We start from the raw sequence: 22724 nt of genomic DNA, 5'->3' as shown, positions 1-22724 counted from the left end.
GCGTGTGTAATCATTTTCAAGTTAAAGCTGAACGTTTAAAAGCATTATTTATTTAAAAAAAAAGACATTTAAAATTCATACATAATTTAAAGTATAAAAACATTTGCATAAGTGCTGTAAATGTGAAATTGTTGGTGTTCTGCATAATTTTAAAAAAACGTCCTTAAGGAAATGCCAATTTAAATCATCCTTTTGTGAGTGGGATGGTGCAAATGTACATCCGTGCTGGTGGAAACGTCAAGTTCTGGAGACAAGTTCTTCTAGAGGAGCGACTCGGTCCTCGCCGTTCTTCCGGTATGTCGTGACTCCAGAGCAGATGTGTTCTCAATCACCACACCTTCAATGGCAAAATTCTTCTCATTTTGCTTGGATGACTCCTTGCGCCTTTTCTCTCTTCCTCGCTCTTCTTTATCCTCCCGTTTCTTCATCTCCTTCAGCTTCTTCTTGAGGGACGCGCGGTCATTCTGACACACGCCCATGGCCTTGGAACAGAAGGGAAGCAAGATGTAACACGTTGCACCAACTTGCCCTAATAAAATGTCTACCACCAGAGGACGGCCATTGCCCAATTGAAGACACCGTATGTTTTTTTTCCCCCTCTCTAATTGTTAAATAATCATTAATTATAAACAATTGTTTAATAAAAAATGCTATTTAAAAAAATATTTATGTCATTGGCAGATAAATAAAAAAATACTCAGCTTTAGGTCGCAACGACAATTTTAGAAGACTTCTTGACAATCAAAATGAATTTGAATGTTTTTGAAATTAGGTAACTGATGTTTTCAATATACATTTATACTTTTTTTTTTTTAATACCCATTACCTTGAGTTTGTCAGTGTCCATGCTGAGCAGCAGAGCCCCGTCCACTCCTCTGGCTGCAAAGTTAATCGTGTACTGCTCCATGTTGACGGCCGCCAACCACAGACACACTTGCTGGCTGCTCCACTCCAACACAGGTCGACTTTGCCACTGGTTGTTGTTGTTGTTAATCGGCAGAGTGTCATCATCTAAGCTCTGGTCGCACAGAGCACACAAAAAAAGGAAACTGCAGTTTAAGATGGTCAACAAGATCATCTTTGGAGAAAAAGTGCAATCAAGCAATGTGCGAGGAGGCGGGAAGCGGACAAGGCAAAGGGAGGAAAGGAAAGCCGTACCTCTGTGGACACAAAGGTGAAGGTGTTAGCGTGTTCGGGGAGAGAGTGATTAGAGCCGTGATCCCTCATGCTGAAGCTATCCATGGCAGAGCCAACACTCTGGAACCAACACAAACCTTCAAAGACTTGCCAACCATCTTGGTTTCTTTACTGCCCACTATGTCCCGCAAGCTAGCATGTTAGCGATGTTTTCTTCATACCTGATCTCTTCTACCGGAGGTGGTCAAGTAAGGCAAACTGCTGCTGGACAGGGAGCGCATCTTCTCTATGGTGCTTCTTTTCCTCTCCCCTTCCTCCTGTTTTTCTTTCTCCTTCCCTCGCTCGGCAAACCAGCCAAAGGGCAAGCAGGAGGGCACGGAGGTCACAGAGCCCGATGAAGAAACTTCAGCTGGCTCGTCCACCAGGTCGCCACAAGACGCCCTGGACAGATTGAGAGATTTGTTGTATGGCTCTTCAAGTAGCACCGTCAAGACTTGGATGGCAAAGATCAACCCCACCTGCTGTTCATGGACCCTCTGTGCAGTTTTTCATTCTTCCGCTTGGTCAGAGACTTACGGAGGCCACTGCACGGCAACATCACATTCCGAAAAGTTAAATATGTCTGGTCTCATATTGAGAAAAAAAAATGTTTAGCGGACCTGAAGTCAGGCATTTTTCTTTTGGATTTCCTGGAGGATTTGATTTGGGAGGTGCTGACAGCGGCGTTGGTGTCAGTGATGCAAATCGGCGGCGTGAAGACAGACGCGTCGTCGGGACTGTTGACTGAGAAAGGGGAAGAACTGGAAAGTTCAACTTGGCTGCTCCTCTGTACGATGCCTTCGGACTGCGATTGGCTCTCCTGTGGCTTTTGACCTTCTTCCTGCTTGGCGACAACGGGAAGCATCATTGGGATGACATTTAACTGCTGCCCGCCGGGGTTTTAAACCTCGCACCTCGTTCTTGAAGCTCTTCCTGAGTTTTTCTCGGGTGGGTGGATGGCGTTTGAACTTCTGGGCCAGCTGACCTCGCGCTATATGCGCACTGCAGTCCAGTCGCTCTGTGTTGGGAATTGCGACGTACCACTCTGGATCTGACACACATATTTGTCGAACTTTTGTGTTTTAAGGTGGTCAGTGTCAAAGTACGTTAGGTGTTGCCTACCCGGGACTGATGAGTCCACATCAAGAGGTGTCCCTGCCGTCCTCGGTTCTTTCCTCTCCAACTGAAAGGAGTACGTCATATTTACTATTTGTGCAATGTTAGGAAACTATCCCCACCTGAAGTTGAAGCCTTTCAACAGTCTCCCTGTGCTTGTTGTCTCTCTCCTCCATTTTTTTGCGCAAATCCGCTTCCCTGGCATCCGCCTCCTCCTCCCTGAGTCATTTAAGAGTCGAGTCCCTCAAGTGACGAGACAGCTTACTATCGTGCAGTGCAGTGCGGTCCAGAGCTAACTGGCTAATAGAGAGGAATTAAACGATTACCTGCTCTGGTACTCTCTGAGCAGTCTCTTGGCCTTGTTGTATTTGATTTCCAGGCTGTCTGATTGGCTCTGGGCATCAGCCAGTCGCTGGCTCACAACCCTGCAGAGTGTCTGGGCCTCTTGCCAATACCTAGTAAAGCCAGAGATGCTGTTAAAACAACAATAAGTCATGTACGGTACAACTTCACAATCTCTAACTGGGCTGACTATGATCCATCACAAAATATTAGTGACGACTCGTGGACGTCTTCTAACAGTAGCATCAACGCTAATGCTAAGTCCAAAAACAGTATCGGAAGTTTGTGTTGTGAATAGGGTCAAAATAGGCAAATTGATTCAGGACATGACAAAATCATGGACATATTGTACTTCTCAAGCTTGTCAACTTTGTCTGCTCCATCCTCCACTTTTTGTTGCAGTTCTGCCGTCTGGCTCTCCCATCTCGCCTTCTCCTGCTCGAACGCCTTTAACTACGAGGAGAACAACATTGGTTTAGTGATGTGCTCAGCATATGGCGTATCCAATACACAAAGGGAAACACTTATCTCTTCATCAGTCGAATGCCCAAAGAGATATTTTTAGCAAACTGGCTCACTCTTCCTACTTTGAGACTTTGAAAACGCCAAATAAAAGACTCATTGATGTTCCGCGGGCGAATAGCGGAAAGACAGTTTTTTTTATCGCGTTCCTATTTTTACCACAGCAAGAAGCAGACATGGAGAGGTGCCCTGTGTCCTAATTATGCCACGTTGAGCCATCTCACCGGCCATTAAAATGAGGTCAGACAAATGTAAAAGTTTACCAACATGAGCATTGGATTGTGCGATTGATTGGCCTACCTTCTCTCGAACACTTTCAAGTTGAGCTGTTCTCCTTTGCAGTTTGGATTGAAGCTATCAAGATGACAATTAAAAAATGTGTAACACAAAAAAAATTCCAGCTACATTTACAAATATTAGGAAGCAGAAATTTGGCATCTCCCCTTATCCAACTTTTTACCTTCTGGTATTTGAGACAAAGCTGGTCATTATCCAGACACGACAGTACAGACACGTCCTCTTCATCTTCATCCTCAGGTATGTCGAAATCAGTTTCTGAATCCCCACTCGTCCTCGTGCTCTGTTATGAGCCGCAATAAGAGAATAAATTCACACCATTCCCCTCCATCTTATTTTCTGGGGGATTCGGAATGATATTGCACATAATGAACCTTTTGTGACGCCTTCTCCATTTCCAGGCTTTCGTTGACTAAGCGTGCCACCTCGCTCTCCACACCCTCCTTGTCTCGGCCGATCAGAAACCTTATGGTGAAGCAGAAATCAAATTGATTGCACGTAAGGATATTTTTGCAAGCCAAAAAAAAAAAAACGTTAGCATAAATTGCTGAGTTAGAAGCTAGTATGTAAAAAACTTACTTGACCAGGCCTGAAGTATTTTTGAGCACTGTGGCTGCAAACAGTTGCGACACTCCCACCAAACTCACACCGTCCACCTCCACAATCTGATCATTCACGTGAATCCTAAAAATCAAAATAAATACTTTTTTTGTTTCCATTGGGCACATTATAAATTATGCAAAGTTCAGTTCGTTATCATGTTCAAATAATTACACAAGTAGTTAGCGTAACACGCATGGCTGGAAGTGTCTTAAAAAAAAAATCCCTACCTTCCATCCTTATGTGTTGCTCCACCTTCAGTGACCGTTTTGACAAAAATCCCGAGTTTCTCCAGCCCCTGGTCTGCTCCTACCCCCATTCCGATGATACTAATGCCCAGTCCATCATGTTCTGGAAGAGAGAGAAAAAAAAAAAAAACCCAAGACCGTACAGTAAGGCTTCATATCATTTTAGAACTGGCAGAGGAAAAGACAAACCCTTTTGAATTTCCACTTCGAAAACATCCATCTTGTCTACTCTCTTCTCCAGCTCATACTCGGCCGAAGCGGACACGGGGTCGATATCGTCATTGCGTCGATTGTACTCTGCGTTGCAGTAAGTGGTGTAAACCTGGAGGACAAAGATGAGCAGAACAAAAAACATTATTTCATTATTTAAATTTATGTTTGAATTAGCTTTACATTTTTTTTCTAGAATCAAGCTAATTTAATACTGTGTAAACCACCAGAGCACAGTGCTTATATTTTAACGGAACTCTGACAGATTGAAGCATGTGCAATCTTGTCTTTCCTCCACTCCACTACAAACATGGCTGAGGGCTTGCATTTCTCAAGCAAGAGATGCCGCAAAAAAAAAAAATCTTAAAACATTTGCTCACCTTGATTGGTGCTGAGGAAAAACGGACTTTTTTCTTTGGGCCGTCTGCGTCATCATCTTGGTCAGACAGTTTAGGAATGCCGGGAATTTCTTCATATTCTAATGAAAGCCCGTTGCCTGCGTGGAGAGAATTTTCCACACGCTCCGCACAGAATTCCCGCTCTGAATTTTTATTTTCCATCCCGCAATGAAGCATTTTGTTGCTTCCGTTGATGTCAACTAGTCCCTCGCCGCTTTCTTCTTCTCTCCCGCTTTCCTGTGGCACCGCATTGGCACATTCCTGCATCTCAGGTGTCACACAAGCTTTCTTTTCAACTTCACTTTCCCTGCACGTCTTCTTAACAATCTCTTTGTCTGCATTTTCTTGCAAAACTTCACCCATGTCGCAGCGCTCCTCTCTTGGCTTGTCAGTACGTCGGCTCGGCTCCTCCCAACATTGTTCGTTCACCTGCTCGTACTTGTCTGCAATGAAGCTGCAGTCTCTCGCGATGAGTTCCATCAAGCAAGTATTTGACATTTCCAAAATGGGATCTTCAAAAACATCATCCACCAGGTCTTCAAATGAAACATTAAGAATAAAAGCCCCCCTCTTTTTTTCTTTATCCTCACAATCATCACTCTCCGATGAATCCACATGGACAAGCTCTGCCCTGAGTGGCTCCTCAGGGGTCAAGCTCGAGTCAAGAGCCGTATTATTGGCCTCCACTTCCTTGGATTCACCCGCTGGGGTGCGTCCATGCTCCTCAGGGCTGGAAGGAGATTTAATTGATTCCCCACTGAGGGCATCTGATGTAAGAGATTTAAGGCTTGTTGTTGTAGTAGGTAAGAAGATATTTATGAGGTGTTCTTTTGTGCCTTTGTCTTCACCCAAGCTATCCTTTTCGTCTTTGCTTCGAGAGCATTTTGACACTTGTCCTCCACTATCAGCTCCCGTCACTTTGGTCTCAAACAATTTCCTGGTCACTGAGAATTTTTGTGCAAGAGCAACCCTGTCTATGTCCTTTATCTCCTCTGATCTGCCTGGTTTATCTTGTAAGAAGGTTTCAGGCGTGGAAATGCTGCAGGCGGAGCCAATGAAGAGAGGTCTGGTGGTGGAAATTTGAGACGTTTGGAGTTGCATGTTAGGATTCTGAGAAGAAAGAAGGGCCGTGGTGCTAGAACCACACTGCCCCGAGTCACTAATTTGTCTTAGCTGCTGTTGGCTGTCCATTTGGAGGAAGATGTTGTCCCTAAGTTTAGTTCCTCTGGTGCTGTTGGCTCTCCCTCGGCCACTGTTGTGGACGGTCACAAGGGGATCAGAGAGGCTGGTTGGTAGACCTGAATGGTGCACACTAGAACACCGGGAGGAGGCAACCCTGGAGCCACGCTTTAGGCTGCTCCCACTGTCAAATGAACATTTAATGGCACGAAAGTCAGACTCGTATGAAATCCTGTGAGGAGAGGCACTTCGGCCTTTGTGGTCTGTCCGCATCATGAGGATATGAAGGTCCACTTGAAGTTAGAAGAAACTAATTGGTAGTAAATCTTGAGAAGATGTTTTTTAAATATGCCGGTAAAATCAGATGATGTGCAAGAAGTTCAAAGAACTTCAAATTCTAAAGCAAAATGGATACAAAGGAAACCGTTAAAAGCACAAAATACTAATTGTACTTTTAACTGTAATCACAAAAGTGAAAAAAAGGACACGAGATCTTTACTCACCGAGCAGTAGGAAGATGAGTGACTTTCTTCGTTTGTGTCGTCGAGCATAACTAAGAACCCACTCCACGCAGGTAGATTTCAATTACCTTGTTTGCTGCGTTCACTAACAATGGGAAATTGCCAAATTTATATTTCCCTTTCCTGTAATGTTATAAAAGATATACCAAACAATACTTAGTATTTCATTTGACACATTATCTGTCAAATTAAATGCATTATAGCCCTGCATTTAAAAAAATATTTCCCGACGAACGTCAATGTGTGGATTTCGGAGTTGACGACCGTCATGAAAGCAGCATTTTGATTTCCTGTAAAGCGCGCTCATTTTAAGGCTAACTCAATGTTTTGTTTTGTTCATTTTTCCTCAAAACTCTAGAGTAAAATCTTTTTACGTCTTACCGTGAGTGCTCTCGCTCCGGAGTCATGTGAAGGTGTCTCCCTCACTCTACGACCAAGACAGACAGATGGCGACTCATGCTTCTAAATACTGTAAATGGATAATCCCAGGTAATCCTGTGTAAACGACTCCAGTAACTGTGACACACTGATGACGAATGGGTACCAACACGGGGGCATTTATTCATCCATCTCTTCGTCCATATAGATGAAGAGATGGATAAATAAATGATAAATAGATACATATGTATCTATCTATATACTGTATATGTAGTATATCTGTATCTATGTGTATCTGTATCTATGTGTATCTATGTGTATCTGTATCTATGTGTATCTATGTTTGTATCTATGTATGTATCTATCTATCTATGTACCTATATCTATCTATCTATCTATCTATCTATCTATCTATCTATCTATCTATCTATCTATCTATCTATCTATCTATCTATCTATCTATCTATCTATCTATCTATCTATCTATCTATGTGTATATCTATGTGTATATCTATGTATGTATGTATGTATGTATGTATGTATGTATGTATGTATGTATGTATGTATGTATGTATCTATCTATCTATCTATCTATCTATCTATCTATCTATCTATCTATCTATCTATCTATCTATCCATCTATCTATCTATCTATCTATCTATCTATCCATCTATCCATCCATCCATCCATCCATCCATCCATCCATCCATCTACCATACAAATGTAATACCGTCAGATAAATTGTCAGCAATGCAATATTGTACGTCCACTTACCTTTACTTGTGTTGCAGCATCCCCGTCGAGACGGTCAGCTTCTTTTCATCTAGTGATATTCGTAGAGAATGAAAACCCACCTGTGTTCATCAATGGAGGTTAGTGCATTCAGATACTGGTAACCTGCATGTGTGCATGTGAGGCAAATAAGAGCAGTGATGCAGGACCTACTTTGTGTGTGTGTGTGTGTGTGTGTGTGTCGTGTGTGTGTCTCACCTGTGTTGGTACAGTATACTTCTTGTGTCTGTGTGACGCGAACTTGTGTGGCAGATGGACTCCACTGGACTGGACTGAGCCACACAAAGCAGACTGGTTTCACTCAGTGTGACCTGGATCTGAATGGAGACCAATGTCCCAGGTGGCAGTGGGACCTAGATGATATTAATAGTGGCCAATGAAAAAGCTGTTGATGAAATGAGGTGAACCAAAGGAGGGAGGGAAGGGATGGAAAATAAATGAAGTATTAGAAGAAATTTGAATAAATTGAGATGGGTGTGAATGTAAATTATAGCAAAAGTGTCGATTATTAACAGTAAGCGTTGAGCAATTGAGATGGCGGGTTATAAACATGGTCTTGTCGGGAAAAAAATAATGGACACAGTCATGTTTACTCAACATTGCAGAGTTACTTCCTCTTGCCATTGAATATTCTGGATTATATAATCTTTAAATTAGCAGTTTAACAATTAAAAAAATCTTAACGCAATGGATAGGCAATATATCTGTTGCTGTGATAATTTGTTGGAAAAATTAGCCCAGTTAAAATAAATAATGAATAGAAAGTATGGAGGTAAACGTGTTTAACTTTAGAGAGGAAAAATCATTTAAAAATAAATAATCAAAAAAATCTACCCAAGTATTTGAAGTATTTGTAGTTTGTTACAACTGCCAGTATTCCATAGAGTAACAAAACTGTTCTATTTCATGACAAATTGACAATATGGCATCATTAAATGTTCTGACACTGATAATCATTTCAATGCCCGATTTCCATCACATTATATATATGCAAGTGTACCTAATATTATGACTGGCGTTTATATCTGATGGCTTTTCCTTTACTGCATTATATATATATATTTTTTTCTTTGACGCCATCCAGCTGCCCACCCCAGTCAAGACTGACAAGGCACGTACGGCTCTGAAAAAGCAGCGGCGTCGTGCAGCAGCACAGCAGTGTGCAGCTGCGTACGGCAAAGCGGGAGGGGCCGCAGCCACAGCTCGCATATATTAACCGACAACCGGGTAGCATCCCAAGCGAGCATCACAGTGGCAGTGGAGGACAAGGATGGTCGCGGTGCAAACGTCCCCCAATTTATCTCCATCCCCCGAGTGGGTTTGCTGTCTGGACAAGAGGTGGGTGGCACCGTCCTACGCCGCGCGTCAATCACCGAGGCGGGGATCGAGGTCTACCCGGTACCCTCCTCCACCCCTGGGGCCTGATTCATTGAACCGAAGCGTTGTGATTGATCAGTACCGGCGATCGCCTTGTGTGTGCAATGTAGCTCTGTGCTATGAAATCCGCCTGGCTAGCAGGATTTAATTTCTCTTGGAATGCATAACTCGCGCATTGTCAGTCATAGTAAAGGCGGATATGCACGCCACATGTTTCTTGATATTTTCTTTTAATAATGCGTCTTCTACGGTGAGGTGGCGGCTTCGAGGAGGAGCATACTGCACTGCACACGTTGTTGCACGACGCACATGGTTTTATGCCCGAGACAAAATAGAAGACTTATGGGTGCACACTTAAGAGCATTCAAGCATTTTATGTCTGTTTTTCTATTGTCAGCATCTTTGTCTCATTTGAGATCAGCCCTTTTTGCTGACACCTCCCCCCCTACCCCCCTTTCTTGACCACCCAATTGATGCTGCCTAATTGGTATTAAAATAAAGAAAACAAAAGTGCTAAGCAGTAATCACTGGAGGTTGTCCATACCTGAAACAATAAAAAAAAAAGACATGCAACCCACAACTCTCACACCTACACCCGACAGACGACACATCCCTAGGTTACCATTAGCAACGTGAGCCAACCATCTTGTCATCATCATCATCTGTGTAAAATGCTGCAACCAGCACACATTGTGTCATGAGAAAAATAATAATAATCCACCCATACAGTTTGTATAGTGATTATTCTTATTAGGGTCACCGTCGAGATATCGTGATTGACTGTGGGGAAGAGGTTAGGTGGCAATGGAAGGTCATCAGTTTGACAAATATGATTTTTTTTAATTAATTCATAGAAAATTGCAATGTTCTCCTTTAGCAAGTTACTAGTTTTCATCCTGGTTTTGAATGGTATATAGAGTCTTCCTGACAGCAGTGAAGGCAGGCTTGCTGGTGAGATCTAATTGAAGAAGATCTCATCACTCAGTGATTCTCACTCATTCCCTTCTTTATTCAATAACAATCCAACTGAGCATTTGGTAGCATTTCATCTACACTAATACTGATGGAGGAAGACAGTGACAAGACTCCAGATGTTAAAAAGTGACCTCCCATATATGCCTTTGTAGACAATGATTGCAACTGAGTGTGAAAAATGAGATAAGATCTGATTAATTTTGGGGCGTCAAGCTTAAAATTGCATTAAATTCAGCATAACAAATATTTAAATGCTGCACAATACAGATTGTTTTATGGAATTCAGTAAGTGGCAGATTGGATGATGTGTGACTTTTTTTTTTTTTTACAACTTTGTTTATACTGATTTGTATTCAGTGTTGCTTGCAGTCTCACGGGTTGGTGGTGGCACAGATGGTTGTTGGGAGAAGTGAGTGAACAAGTTTCTACAGTTACAGTGTTTGACTTGGAACTAACGTCACCATCTGAATGACTGGTAACAACAATTTCATGGAATACCATAAGTCTGTTATTTGATGTGAAGCGAAAGGTGACGCTGCTACGAGACCCTCGACCCTGAGAAGTCAAGCGGCGGTTCTCCTTTCCGTCGCCACCTGTCTTAAGCATTAACCCTTGTCTCCACCGAGGAGCATTACTCTGTCTGTGCACCAAAGACGGTGCAAGGGTGAGTCACGGATAAAAAAAAAAAAAAAACACGGCTGCAATGTCTCTAAGCTCACGGTAGATGTTGCAGTCCACCTCAGCCCCTTTTGGCGGAATCTGCGATTTGCAAGTGCCTCCCTTGAGGACTAACAACTGCTTGGGGACGCAAACGTGTTATACATGCGTGTGGGAATTGGAAGAATCATCTGGTTTGCCTGCGAGCTTGCATAGCAGACATTAATGGAGGAAGAGCTTGTGGTGGGTTAGTAGTAATGGATGGAGGTAGGAGAGAATATGGCGGTAATGGAGTGCTTGAGGGAGAAAAAAGTCTCTGCCTTTTTTTCATGATTGATAAAAGAAGAGTGCACATTGGTGGTGGAGAGTAAAGGGAGTTGTTGAAGGCACACATGCATGGATGAGTCACTGGCAAGGAAAAAAAAAATAAGTGAATGGATGACGTAGCGTACTCGCTCGTTCAGACGCCGTAATTGTGGAGCAGAACGGCGCTCTGATCAAACTCGACGAGATGTCTCACAATTAAGAGCATTAGAAGTAGAAGCAGGACTTAAACGAGATCCTACATCAACACCCACTGGGAGGTCTGAGATGAGAAGGAATGCTCGCAGCTCCCTACTGGTTGAGCTCAGACAATACATACAGAGTATTTAAATTGTTACGTTGTTCCTGACAAAGTGGCTTCTTCTTACATCGCTTGTCTTTTCTGTTTAGGCCCTCGGAGCGCTCGGGAGAGGATGTGGATATCATTCTGACCAGACTGAAAGAGGTTAAAGCCTTCACCAAGTTTCCACCTCCACTCTTGGTGCAGATCTGCACCTGTGCCTTCTATGAATGTCTGGAGAAAGGCATTACATGTATGTAAAACAGCAAATATAAATGCAACCATCATAGATTAACATCAACTATTGCGGTTGCAGTGTTTCGACAGGGAGACATCGGGACCAGTTGGTATGCGGTTCTGTCCGGTTCTCTAGATGTCAAAGTGTCCGAAACTGCTAATCATCAGGTAACACAAAACGTAGTGCTCACAGGCTAACACATTTTGCCACCACGCATACAAAATGATTTTTTTTCTACTTACTATTATTTTTGTGCCTGCTACTTCAACTTTTATTCTTATATGTAGAGAACTAAAGTAGGGAAAATTGGGCATATTACCGTATTTTCCGCACTATAAGGCGCACCTAAAAACCTCAAATTTTCTCAAAAGCTGACAGTGCGCCTTATAATCAGGTGCGCCTTATATATGGACCAATATTGAGCCACTACAGCAGGCGTGTCCAAAGTCCGGACCGCGGGCCAAATGTATATATCTTATATATGGACAAAGTTTAAAATGGGCCATTCATTGAAGGTGCGCCTTATAATCCAGTGCGCCTTATATATGGACAAAGTTTTCAAATGGGCCATTCATTGAAGGTGCACCTTATAATTCGGTGCGCCTTATAGTGCGGAAAATACGGTAATTTTTAAGCCAATTTAGGGATAAGGCTGTGTGGGGAAAAAAATGAAGCGCTTTGATTATTTTCTAGTTGTAGTTGAGGACTGACACATGAGAGAAGAGTAAGAGGATTTGTTCCAGTAAAAGGCTACGATAACAAAGCCCGTCCATTTTAAATGGTTGTTTTCATGAATGCAACCCACTTGGTGGCCTAGATTCAGTGTCTATATTTGAAATGACAGTTTGGACAGCTTTCTATAGCTTTCAGGATAATTTCAGAATAGAAAATGAAACTGTGCATGCCTCTCAGCGTTCCAATTATGTCTAGCACCTAGAGATATTTACGGTAAAATCATATTTTCTGTCCCTCATGCGTGAATACATTTGCATGAATTACCTCGTATTAATTTGTCCGAGTGCGTATGCGCTTAAACGATGAAAACATCTTTGCTCAACATGTTGTGTTTTCTTGTTTATAGGATGCAGTCACCATCTGCACTCTGGGGATCGGGACCGCCTTCGGGGAGTCCATCTTGGACAACACGCCGCGTCACGCGACCATCATCAGCAGAGAGACCAGCGAGCTGCTTCGAATTGAACAGAGGGAGTTTAAGACCCTCTGGGAGGTGAGATGGGGTGGGATGCAAGACCGGATGTGTTCGAAATGCTTGTGGAAGCCATGTTTGGACAACCGTCTATGCTGTTAATGAAAATTATTTAGTTTTATGTTATTTAAGATTGACTTTTGTAAACATACCTTGTGTGAAAATGTGAAGCTGCTCCTTTCTGCTGTTCTTTATGGGCATTGTAGTCGCAGGGTCCCTGCGGGCCTCCTTGTTGAAGTTTGGCCTCCCTGAGGCTGCTCCATTCACAAGGTCGCTTGTCCTTGCCAGAGCAGCCCCTCTCTAGCTATAAATTCACTGTAGTCATTCGAGAGGCTGCGAGTGGCCATTTTGTCAACTTGCACCCTCTAAATCACTAAGTTATGCAATTTTACTAACATTGGCATATTCAAGACTCTCATATTGGAAGTTCTTCACTCTATGATATTTATATTGCCATATTAGTGTATCGATAACAATATGGTTTTGTCATTTATGGAACAAAAGTGTTCTGAAATTTAATCACCATAGTAAAAGTTTAGCTCTCACTTTGTGATATGAGACCAAAGTTGGTCATGAGGCCACGACTAGTTTTTCAGCTGGTGTGTGCACTTAGTCAGTCCGCTCCTGCGCCGCCTATTTTTGGTCCATAAAGCAGCAATGGCAGCCCGAGGTTGTGTTGGTTTTGATCTTATTGAAGTCGTTGCAAAAAGGCTCTTTGTGTTTCCCGTGTGTTTGTTTCACAAACAGGATGAAGGCAGTCATGTGTTTGTTTGAAGGCGGAATAAAAGAAAGCGACACTGATGCCACCGTTCTTTCTGAGCAGAAATGACAGGAATGAGCAAGATACGGAAATGTAGAATGCTGTTCTTGATGTCCGACTTGACTCAAAGGAGTGTTTATGGACGGACGCATTTTGTCTTTTATTCGTGTGCATCTATCTGTCCTCCTCACTTCCTCTCTCTTGTGTTGTCTTTTCTCCTGGCCTCTGGCTCCATCCTCCTCACCCTCATTTCCTCTTTTCTTTCCTCTTCACCCTCCGGAGTAGCTCGGTAACAGAAAGACTCGGATCACTGTGGTAACCTGGGAGAGAAAAGCGGTCGGGTTCTTGGCTCGGTCACGGCGGGAGAGTGGCAGCGAGAGAGAGGAGGGAGGCGAGCAGCTTGTGCGACGTACGATGCAATCAGGCGCTGTGTGTAAAGCGTGAAGGAGCACTGGCCAGCTCTCGTGGGTGGGGGGGGGGGCTCGGTTTTTCACTTTTAGATGAAATTAGGTTGTTTACTCAGGTGAGTCTGAATTATTGCCTGTAGCTGTCGTGTTTGTCATTTTGGTTGTGCTTGTTTTAGTTCCTCAAATTTGCTGTCTGTGTGTGTGTGTGCTCTGACAGATGTTGCCGCTATTTTTTTTTTTTTTTCGTGTGTCTGTGTTCTCAGAATACACGCGTTGCTTGGTAATGACCATGCGAAAGGAGCAGTGACACATTCAAGCCTAAACCCTTAAAAGATTGTTTTAAAAGTAAACGTGCAAACATAGTTTAAGGCATTTAAAGAAAAAGAAAAACATCGACCCATTCAAAGTGAATTTTACTGTAACGCTAACAGTTCTGCATCTAAACCGGCTCAGCTATACAAAGGGCTTTGTTTTGACATAGTGCCGTCTGTGTGTGTCTGTTCGACAAGCGTGTGGATGCTACACGCTGAATGAATGACGATGCATCGCAAATATATCCAAAACATGTCGCTTTGTAGTTTCATTGAGTCATCTGTTGCTTGGATACAGATGTGATGGAATTGCTGAAATGTTTTTATTTATCGGTAAACCAAATGTAATGAGACCCACTTGTGTGTTTTTGGATGTGCAGAAGCATCGTCAGAGCCTGGCTGGACTGTTGGCTCCTCCTTATGGGGCAATGGAGAGTGGATCCAACAATGACAGTGAGTAAACTGATGATGATGTAATACACTACCAAAAATGTAATATGTTCTGAAACAGACAATTAGCAGATTGTACATATTTAAAAACATGCATTAATGACATCATTAAATTGAGCATTTGCTGCTGCCCCTCCTGATATGCATGCTTTGACCAACAGGGGGCAGTGTAATACAGATATGGATACATTATAACTCATCTCCCGTTTTATGCTCTTGTTTTAAATACAAATGTAATTTTGTTTAATGTTTTGTTTGATAGTAAACTTCGACTTGGAGTGGCAATAACACCTAGTAGCTCATGCCTGTATCTCAAGTCACCACTCTTGTTAATTTCCATGGATGGTAACTAATTAATTTTGCAATATGGTTTTCTCTCCAGGAGCCGCAGACAAAGACAACATGAACTCAGACTCTGCAAACAAATCTCACAATAAGGTAATTATTCAATGTTTCAAGCTTTAAAGTCTGCAAGGAGCACCTGATTCACAAATAAATCGATTCTTGGAAATGTTGACTTCCCCAAGGGCAAATATGCTGTTTGCCATTTATCATTGGTTTTTTAGGATTACATGGGGACATTTTACTGGGTGGAAAAATAGAAACATTGTGCACCACTGCATACTTTCATGTCTGCAAATGAACTAGAATGCCAGAATAGTGGTGTGTGTCTGTGTGTGTGTTCTCCGAGCAGAAACCTGTGATGACTCACCACTGTGATCCTCTCTAGTTATGCTAATACTAGTTAATACATGCACATGGAAGAAAGATCCTATCGGGCCAATTAGTGCATCTTCCTTTGTCGCTTTGAAGCGTGGTGGTGTGAGCGTACGAACATCTGCCTCTTTAGATACAGGTTTTTTTTTTCCGGCTGCCGTGCATGCACAGCACAGACTTCCGCCCTGGCTTGATCATTAAACACCTGTGAAATGAGTGATTGAACCAAGCTCAAGCTTTGAATTTTTATATTGTAGATGTTGTAGAAATACTAGAAGTAATCTCCTTCATATTTCCTTTTCCGGTATTCTATAGATTCCCACAGAGAAACTCCAGAGAGCGGGTAAAGTTCTCCGCAACGCCATCCTGTCCAGAGCCCCTCACATGATCCGAGATAGAAAATACCACCTCAAGACATACAGGTGATTGTATCCAAAATGTGGAATCATCTTCTTCTCTTTGCTGGATGCTCATGTGGTTTCTTGCAGACAATGCTGTGTAGGCACAGAACTGGTGGACTGGCTTGTACTGCAGAGTGCATGTGTTCTGACCCGTTCCCATGCTGTCGGCATGTGGCAGGCTCTGCTCGAAGATCAGGTGCTGAATCACGGTAGCCAATATTCTCTCATCCTCTATCGCTAGTTTTTCCCCTATGCACAGGAACTTTGGAATAAATGCTCCGAGGGTTGCTTTTTGTTTTCTGGCTTCCTCGTCTAGTGGACCAGGAGCTGGGCTTCCAGGACAAGTACCTGTTCTACCGCTTTCTCGACGACGAGGAAGAGGACACGCCGTTGCCTAGTGAGGAAGAGAAGCGGGAGAGTGAAGAGGAACTGCCAGAGACCATCCTCTTCCTCGCTCAGATTGGACCTGATGCACTGCTACGCATGATCCTCAGGAAGTCGTAAGTGACAAAGCATGAAACCTTCTTTATGGAGATGGAGAGCTGCCTCTGTCACGGCTAAATAAGATTTGACGGCATGTGCGTGTGTGTGCAGGCCTGGTCAGAGGACAGGCGATGACCTCGAGATCATCTATGACGAGTTGCTTCATATCAAGGCCTTAGCTCACCTCTCCAACACTGTGAGTCAACCGCTGTGATGACCAAAAAAAAAAAAAATGAATCAAGGCATTTAAAAAGACAGTTTGAGCTCAGTGCTTTTCTCCACTTCTCTCCCGAGTAAGCCGACCCCTCTGATTTTCCTCCGTGCTGTCACTTGTAGGTGAAGAGGGAACTGGCGAGTGTCGTCATCTTCGAGTCACACGCGAAAGCTGGAACTGTGTGTAAGTGCACGCTTTGCTGTGGACTTCACTTTCTTTCCCTTCTTTTTGTGACACGTGGATTTTTCTTCTACCAGTATTCAACCAAGGAGAAGAGGGCACCTCGTGGTACATCATCCAGAAGGGCTCCGTTAACGTGGTTATCTATGGCAAGGTGGGTAAAATGCATCTGTCACCATCAAGATAGTGTCTGAAGAACACTGGCTGAGTTCTTCTAAATTCAATCATGCCATCGCCCGGAAATGGCTTCCAGGCAAATTCACACAACACATCGCTTTGCATCCACTGTGCACACTTGTTTCGATGAGTCATCCCACTTGTGAGTTTTCCAGCTCCTTTTTTCTTGGAATATTGTGTGAATTTCGATGTGTGTTTGGGTCAGGGGGTGGTGTGCACACTCCACGAGGGTGACGACTTTGGAAAGTTGGCCCTGGTTACTGATTCACCTCGCGCTGCCTCCATTGTCCTGAGGGAGGACAACTGCCACTTCCTTCGTGTGGACAAGGACGATTTCAACAGGATTCTCAGGGTACGTGGATCATAACTACATAGACATGATTCATTTACAGCAAGCGCTTTGGTTTTCTGTTTTACTAATCGTGATAACACATGTTTGTCTCCCCCTAGTGGCAGAGAAGCGCTCCTACATTTTAAATACAGTAGTTAATTGTGTTTTAATTGCAGGATGTAGAGGCCAACACGGTGCGTTTGAAAGAGCATGACCAAGCTGTGCTGGTCTTAGAGAAGAGTCCTCGAGCCTCCACCCTGGGAAGCATTAAGTATAGATTTTTTATTTTTAAATATATTACTGTTCCTTCTCCTGAGAGAGTTGTAATTATCGACTTTTTTTTAATTTTTTTTAGGTACACTGTGATCTCAGGCACTCCAGAGAAGATTCTTGAGCACTTTTTGGAGACCATGAGAATGGACATACATCACAGTGAACCAGGTTGGCAAATATTGATTTACTTTCTTCTTTCTTACCCTCTAATTCTTCCTGTATTTTTGCTCTCTTTTTATCTCAGACCCAGCAGTGGACGATTTTGTCCTCATGCACTGTGTCTTCATGCCCAACAGCCAGCTGTGCCCTCTTCTCATGGCACAATATCCTTTTCGACTTGCCATGTTCTCTACCTTTGTCCGCCTCTTTACACTTGAATTAATTAAATTTGTGAATTAATTAATTAATCTTGAAATATCCAATTATTTAACAGAAATTGATTTTATTAACCAATTTAATGGGGAAAATTTTATAGGGACGTTCTTCTTGGTCTGTCATCTACTTCCTCCGCCTTTTACATTATTATTTTTTTTATCTTTAACCTGGTATGCACCTACCATGCGGCCTCTCCGCCCGGCTCTGAACAGGAGAGACTGGAGCACACGCTCAACTGTAAGAGGAGGGCTCTCATTCTGGCTCTGCGCTGGGCTAACACACACACGTACCTCCTACAGGAGGAGCCTGCTGCAATTTCTTTCCTGGAGGTAGCAACGGCATGCTGACTTGAGCAAACCACTCTGAGACTTAAATTAGACATCCATGTTGTTCTTCTTTTCTCCACAGGAGTTGCTTAGTAGTGTATCAAATGATTCACGGATGCTCAGAGCATTGAAAGACCTGGTTCCTGACCTAGAGAAAGTTGTCAAACTACAGTACGTATCTTAAAGTCTGTGATATTGTAAACCACAGCTTTAATTTATTCCGTTAAAACCGCAACACTGTCTGTTTTATATAGTTCAGAGGAAGCCAAGGCCACGAAAAAGGCGAGTCTATTTCAAAGATGTGTAGGCGGAATGGTGGTGCTGTATAAGCTGATTGTGTTTTTTTTCATTCAGCAGAAGACCTTAATACGGCAGTTCAGCAACGGGGAGGAGAGGCTGCAGAAGAAACAGGCCATTAGAAATCAAGATGACAGTAAGTGACTGTGAGATTGGATAAAAAAAAAATATATATTTATCCTAATTTGCGTTTTGTGCTAGTCCTATTGAAGGTGTACTGCAGCGACCACACTTACACCACCATCCGAGTTGCCGTGGCAGCTACGGGCAGAGAAGTTCTATGCGCAGTTGCCGACAAACTCGGTTCCACTGACGAGCTCGTGTTGCTTCACCTCAGTTCTGCCGGCGGTACGAAAAAAAGCCGAGACGCGACACAAGAACATGTGATTTAACGAAATGATGTGTTGCTTCACAGAGAAACAAATCCTGAAGCCTAATGATGTGTCGGTTTTTTCGACTCTGAGTATCAACGGGAGGTTATTCGCCTGCGCGCGAGAACAACTCAGTAATCTGGTAAATTTGGAATTATAACGAGGAGGCAAGTATTGATATTTGCTGATTCTACCATCTTTGTATCAGACTCCTCTCACAGAGCAGGAGGGACCCTCAGCGGGTTCAATGTCCACTTTTGAGCTGATGAGTTCCAAGGATCTCGCCTATCAAATGACAATGTTTGACTGGGAGCTCTTCAGCTGTGTGCACGAGGTACCGCACAGTACATAAAAGAGCTTGTCAAAATAGGAAAGTAGTAAAGTTGCTCAGTCAATGATCAGCTGTATTGCACGTGCACATATGAAGTGATTTTTTTATTGCTCTTCACAAAGCTTGGTATCTTCACACAACCCACAGCACGAACTACTCTATCACACCTTCGGCCGCCAGAGCTTCAGAAGAACCACAGCCAACCTGGACCTTTTCCTGCGAAGGTTCAACCAAGTTCAGCTATGGGTGGTCACCGAGGTGTGCCTCTGTGGACAGCTCAGTAAGAGGGTCCAACTCCTCAAGAAGTTCATCAAGATAGCCGCGCAGTGAGTGGGAGGAACATCTCCGAATTGCCAAATGGGAGAAATGAAAAAAAGTTATTTTTCTGTTTTGTCTGCAGTTGTCGGGAGTTCAAGAACTTGAATTCGTTCTTTGCTATCATCATGGGCATGAGCAACCCTGCTGTAAGCAGACTGAGTCAGACATGGGAGGTAAACATCAATTCATACTTGGCGTCGAGCAGTTTCACCACACAGTTCTGTCAGATTGTTACGTCTTCCCTCATCAGAAGCTGCCGACCAAGTTTAAGAAGTTCTACGCAGAATTTGAGAGCATGATGGTGAGTTTGACTATTCATGTCAATATAAGGAATTGACCTTGATCTTACGTTTTACGTTCAGGACCCATCCAGAAACCATCGATCCTACCGACTAACCGTTACCAAGCTTGAGCCGCCAATCATTCCATTTATGCCCCTCCTACTCAAAGGTAGCGTTCTTGGACGGCCCATTTTGTTTTGTATCTTATCACACTCGTTTCATTGCAGATATGACTTTTACGCATGACGGGAACAAGACATTCATTGACAGCATGGTGAATTTTGAGAAAATGGTAAGTACGATATTCGTATTGCCTTAATGAATTTTGGACATGACTCACAAAAAGTTGTCATTCATCAACAAGTACTGAAGCAGTTGCAATCAAATGTTTAGAAAATAAAGACAACTTTCACCACAACTGTAAATGACCGAGTAAGCTACGAGTTGTTTTTCAAAGAGGATAAAGAATATACCGTAAATTTCGGACTATAAGCCGCGACTTTTCTCGCAAATTTTGAACCCAGAATCACGACTTTTAGCTGGTGCGGTTTATAGTCCGGTGTGTCTTATAGTCCGAAAATTACGGTATGCCTGTGAGTATTATCTGTCTACATGTTCTGCTGCACCGTTTGTGTTCAAATAAGTTTTGCTGGTCATTGACTCTAATGTTTCGTGTACCGTGTTAAGCTGTTAAGTGGTACCTTGTTGATAAACACACCGATGAAAACAATGGTTCATATCTGGAAAAATTTACATGTCAACTCACAAGATCTAATGACATTTGGGTTCCCTTTTCATCAGCGTATTATAGCAAACACAATCCGGCAAGTCAGGCACTGTCGGAGCCAGCCTTTCAGTAAGTCTTTAGATTTTCTCGTTTCCCCTTTTTCTTTGCTAAATAGCAATCTACGTACTTATCACTTTCTCTGTTTTAGATCCCGACATCTGCCAACCCAACAAGAATCAGGCGGAGGTCAGAGGCTACGTCAGGAAGCTCTGCGTGATCGACAACCAGAGGGCGCTGACGCAGCTCTCCTACAGGCTGGAGCCTCGGCGGACATGAGCTTCGAATCTTTCACCACGTCGCCTTCCTCGTGACTACACACAAAGCGGACGCGTCAGCAACTGCGCGCTAAGTAGCAACACACAGTGACTTTGACAACTCATAGGACAAATACCGTGCCATTAAAGGCCTCTTCCTATCGCCGTGTCTTAGCCTCAGGCAAAAATGAGGCTGTTGTAGTTGTTACTGTTTCGGGACCTGTTAGATAGAACTGTCATGTATAGAACTTAAATCAATATCCTGCATGAGTGAACTTCATAAGCTCGGTGTTCTATACAGTGGATTTCTATCAGAGTGTCCTGCAATGTTGTGCTCCAAGTTCTTGTTAGATTTTGTCCCAGTTCTTTATCTTTAATGCTTCTTTTATTCTTCAAATGCGCCAAACTGAAGTATAATCTCGATTTATTAATCACCATACTCGGTACAGTCAACTCCATTGATCTCAATATCGAGGGAGCTTTTTATTGCAGTTTTCTCTCTTCCACAGTTCCTAAAACCGATTTACTATTCTTGGCTTTCTCACACAGTTTATTTGACATTTAATCTAAAACTGGTGCATAAAACAGAAGGGAATTAAATATCTAACAAACGGTTAACGCAAATCATATTTTGAACTAAAGCTAGCATAGTTTTAGCATAGCATACAGAATCCATTTCGAAATGAATCCTCTTTGAATCATGTCGCACCACATGTATCGAGATACCTAAAAAGATTTTTTGGGAGAGATGCACACCCCTAACAATTAGCCTATCTAGATATTTATCAATATACAAACGGGGAATCCGTAGCATCTCTGTGCCCTTTAGATGAGTGTCAATGTCTTTCATAACAAATTAAGTGGTGCTCAAAAAGCGATTGAATTTGTCACAGTAGTTAATTTTTTGCCTCGGCACAAAACTCTTACGAGCCCTCGGTGATGTTGCTGTTCCAAAGTCAGTTGTCTGTGTCGAGTTTATCATTTCAGGAGAAATCTTGCCAACCCTTGCAATTGTGTTCCGTCTGTATTATTATTTTTTCTAACGTGTGTAGGTTTTGAGTGTGATATTGACAACTGTGATTCTTTTTCGTTTGATCTCAGGAGCTTTCAATGTGTTGGTGTGTATCGAGAACTGCCCGGTGGCTTGCTTCCATCATGAGCAGCTGGTATCTGTGCTGTACATGTTAATAAAAATAGCTAATTTAACAGACACCGTGACTTAATCATTTTTTTTTTGGACATCAGCAGACCTTCAAGCAACATTTGGATATCAGGTAAAACCTTCTTTTGGTGTGAATTTGCCCTACATGATGCAAATGTAATGATAATTATATTATAACAATAATATTGTGAGACCTCCTTGTGATAACCACTGAGAATCCTCCACAGTTGATCTCACCAGCCCCTCGGACTCAGTGATGTCAAACGGCTTTCCTGCCTGCTGATGTCACGGGGTCATTCCTGTCGGGTTGAGTACCGCACGCCGCAATTTGTGAGGTAGGGTGGCGTATATGTGCTAGTTGCTAACTGATTTACCGTCTGTCACGTTATGGTCTGGGAGTTCGTGTGTGTGTGTGTTTGAGTGTGCACTCACGCAGTGTAGAGAGAGCTTTATATAGCCACACTCATCCAGGAAGAAGGAATGCCCTGGATGCCACTGACCATATTTGAACAGTGAGTCTGCTGCAGAGTGCACGCAGCAAACCGTAACTCAGACACAGAGGTGGCAGAAGTACTCACCATTCATCCACTGGAAAATAAAATTATTTATCGGAAGACTACTTTTTACTTATATTTGAGTCCTATTCTAAAATAACAGTACTATTACTTGACTATAAATAT

General features: G+C 42.9%; 2 protein-coding genes across 5 annotated transcripts; one reads left to right on the top strand and one right to left on the bottom strand.

Annotated features, from left to right (window-relative positions):
* Positions 1 to 28: 28 nt before the first annotated feature.
* LOC125985118 (neurabin-1) lies at positions 29 to 7077 on the bottom strand. 2 transcript variants are annotated; one of them, XM_049747671.2, is made up of 20 exons: positions 6991 to 7077; positions 6592 to 6732; positions 4892 to 6485; positions 4491 to 4623; positions 4284 to 4404; positions 4033 to 4137; positions 3828 to 3918; positions 3617 to 3736; positions 3457 to 3510; positions 2987 to 3087; positions 2619 to 2747; positions 2415 to 2511; positions 2299 to 2359; positions 2091 to 2227; positions 1797 to 2020; positions 1656 to 1721; positions 1359 to 1578; positions 1159 to 1257; positions 827 to 1018; positions 29 to 482 (listed from the first exon to the last, which is right to left on the bottom strand). In XM_049747671.2, exons 3-20 carry the CDS (start codon positions 6362 to 6364, stop codon positions 261 to 263), a joined length of 3645 nt encoding a protein of 1214 aa, XP_049603628.1. In that variant the 5' UTR covers positions 6365 to 6485; positions 6592 to 6732; positions 6991 to 7077; the 3' UTR covers positions 29 to 260. The 2 variants fall into 2 exon arrangements, with proteins under 2 accessions (XP_049603628.1, XP_049603629.1); XM_049747672.2 differs by having other exon boundaries at positions 1797 to 2017.
* Positions 6959 to 22094, top strand: LOC125985124 (rap guanine nucleotide exchange factor 4). Of its 3 annotated transcripts, none has more exons than XM_068648605.1 (33): positions 6959 to 7098; positions 7780 to 7860; positions 8033 to 8181; positions 8865 to 9118; positions 11504 to 11646; positions 11710 to 11798; positions 12713 to 12859; positions 14697 to 14769; positions 15149 to 15204; positions 15799 to 15905; positions 15972 to 16093; positions 16201 to 16384; positions 16479 to 16563; positions 16704 to 16764; positions 16839 to 16915; positions 17144 to 17290; positions 17446 to 17540; positions 17625 to 17710; positions 17787 to 17865; positions 18096 to 18246; positions 18326 to 18414; positions 18498 to 18525; positions 18601 to 18676; positions 18742 to 18888; positions 18956 to 19053; positions 19120 to 19245; positions 19390 to 19568; positions 19643 to 19733; positions 19811 to 19861; positions 19923 to 20010; positions 20069 to 20133; positions 20643 to 20697; positions 20777 to 22094. In XM_068648605.1, exons 4-33 carry the CDS (start codon positions 9051 to 9053, stop codon positions 20902 to 20904), a joined length of 2991 nt encoding a protein of 996 aa, XP_068504706.1. In that variant the 5' UTR covers positions 6959 to 7098; positions 7780 to 7860; positions 8033 to 8181; positions 8865 to 9050; the 3' UTR covers positions 20905 to 22094. The 3 variants fall into 3 exon arrangements, with proteins under 3 accessions (XP_068504706.1, XP_049603655.1, XP_049603656.1); XM_049747698.2 differs by having other exon boundaries at positions 7993 to 8181; XM_049747699.2 differs by lacking the exons at positions 6959 to 7098; positions 7780 to 7860; positions 8033 to 8181; ... (2 more) ...; positions 11710 to 11798; positions 12713 to 12859 and adding an exon at positions 13949 to 14121.
* Positions 22095 to 22724: the final 630 nt, after the last annotated feature.

Source organism: Syngnathus scovelli, chromosome 17 (genome assembly GCF_024217435.2).
Source record: "Syngnathus scovelli strain Florida chromosome 17, RoL_Ssco_1.2, whole genome shotgun sequence".
Lineage (NCBI taxonomy): Eukaryota > Metazoa > Chordata > Actinopteri > Syngnathiformes > Syngnathidae > Syngnathus > Syngnathus scovelli.
This window is presented reverse-complemented; position numbering and strand designations above follow the sequence as displayed.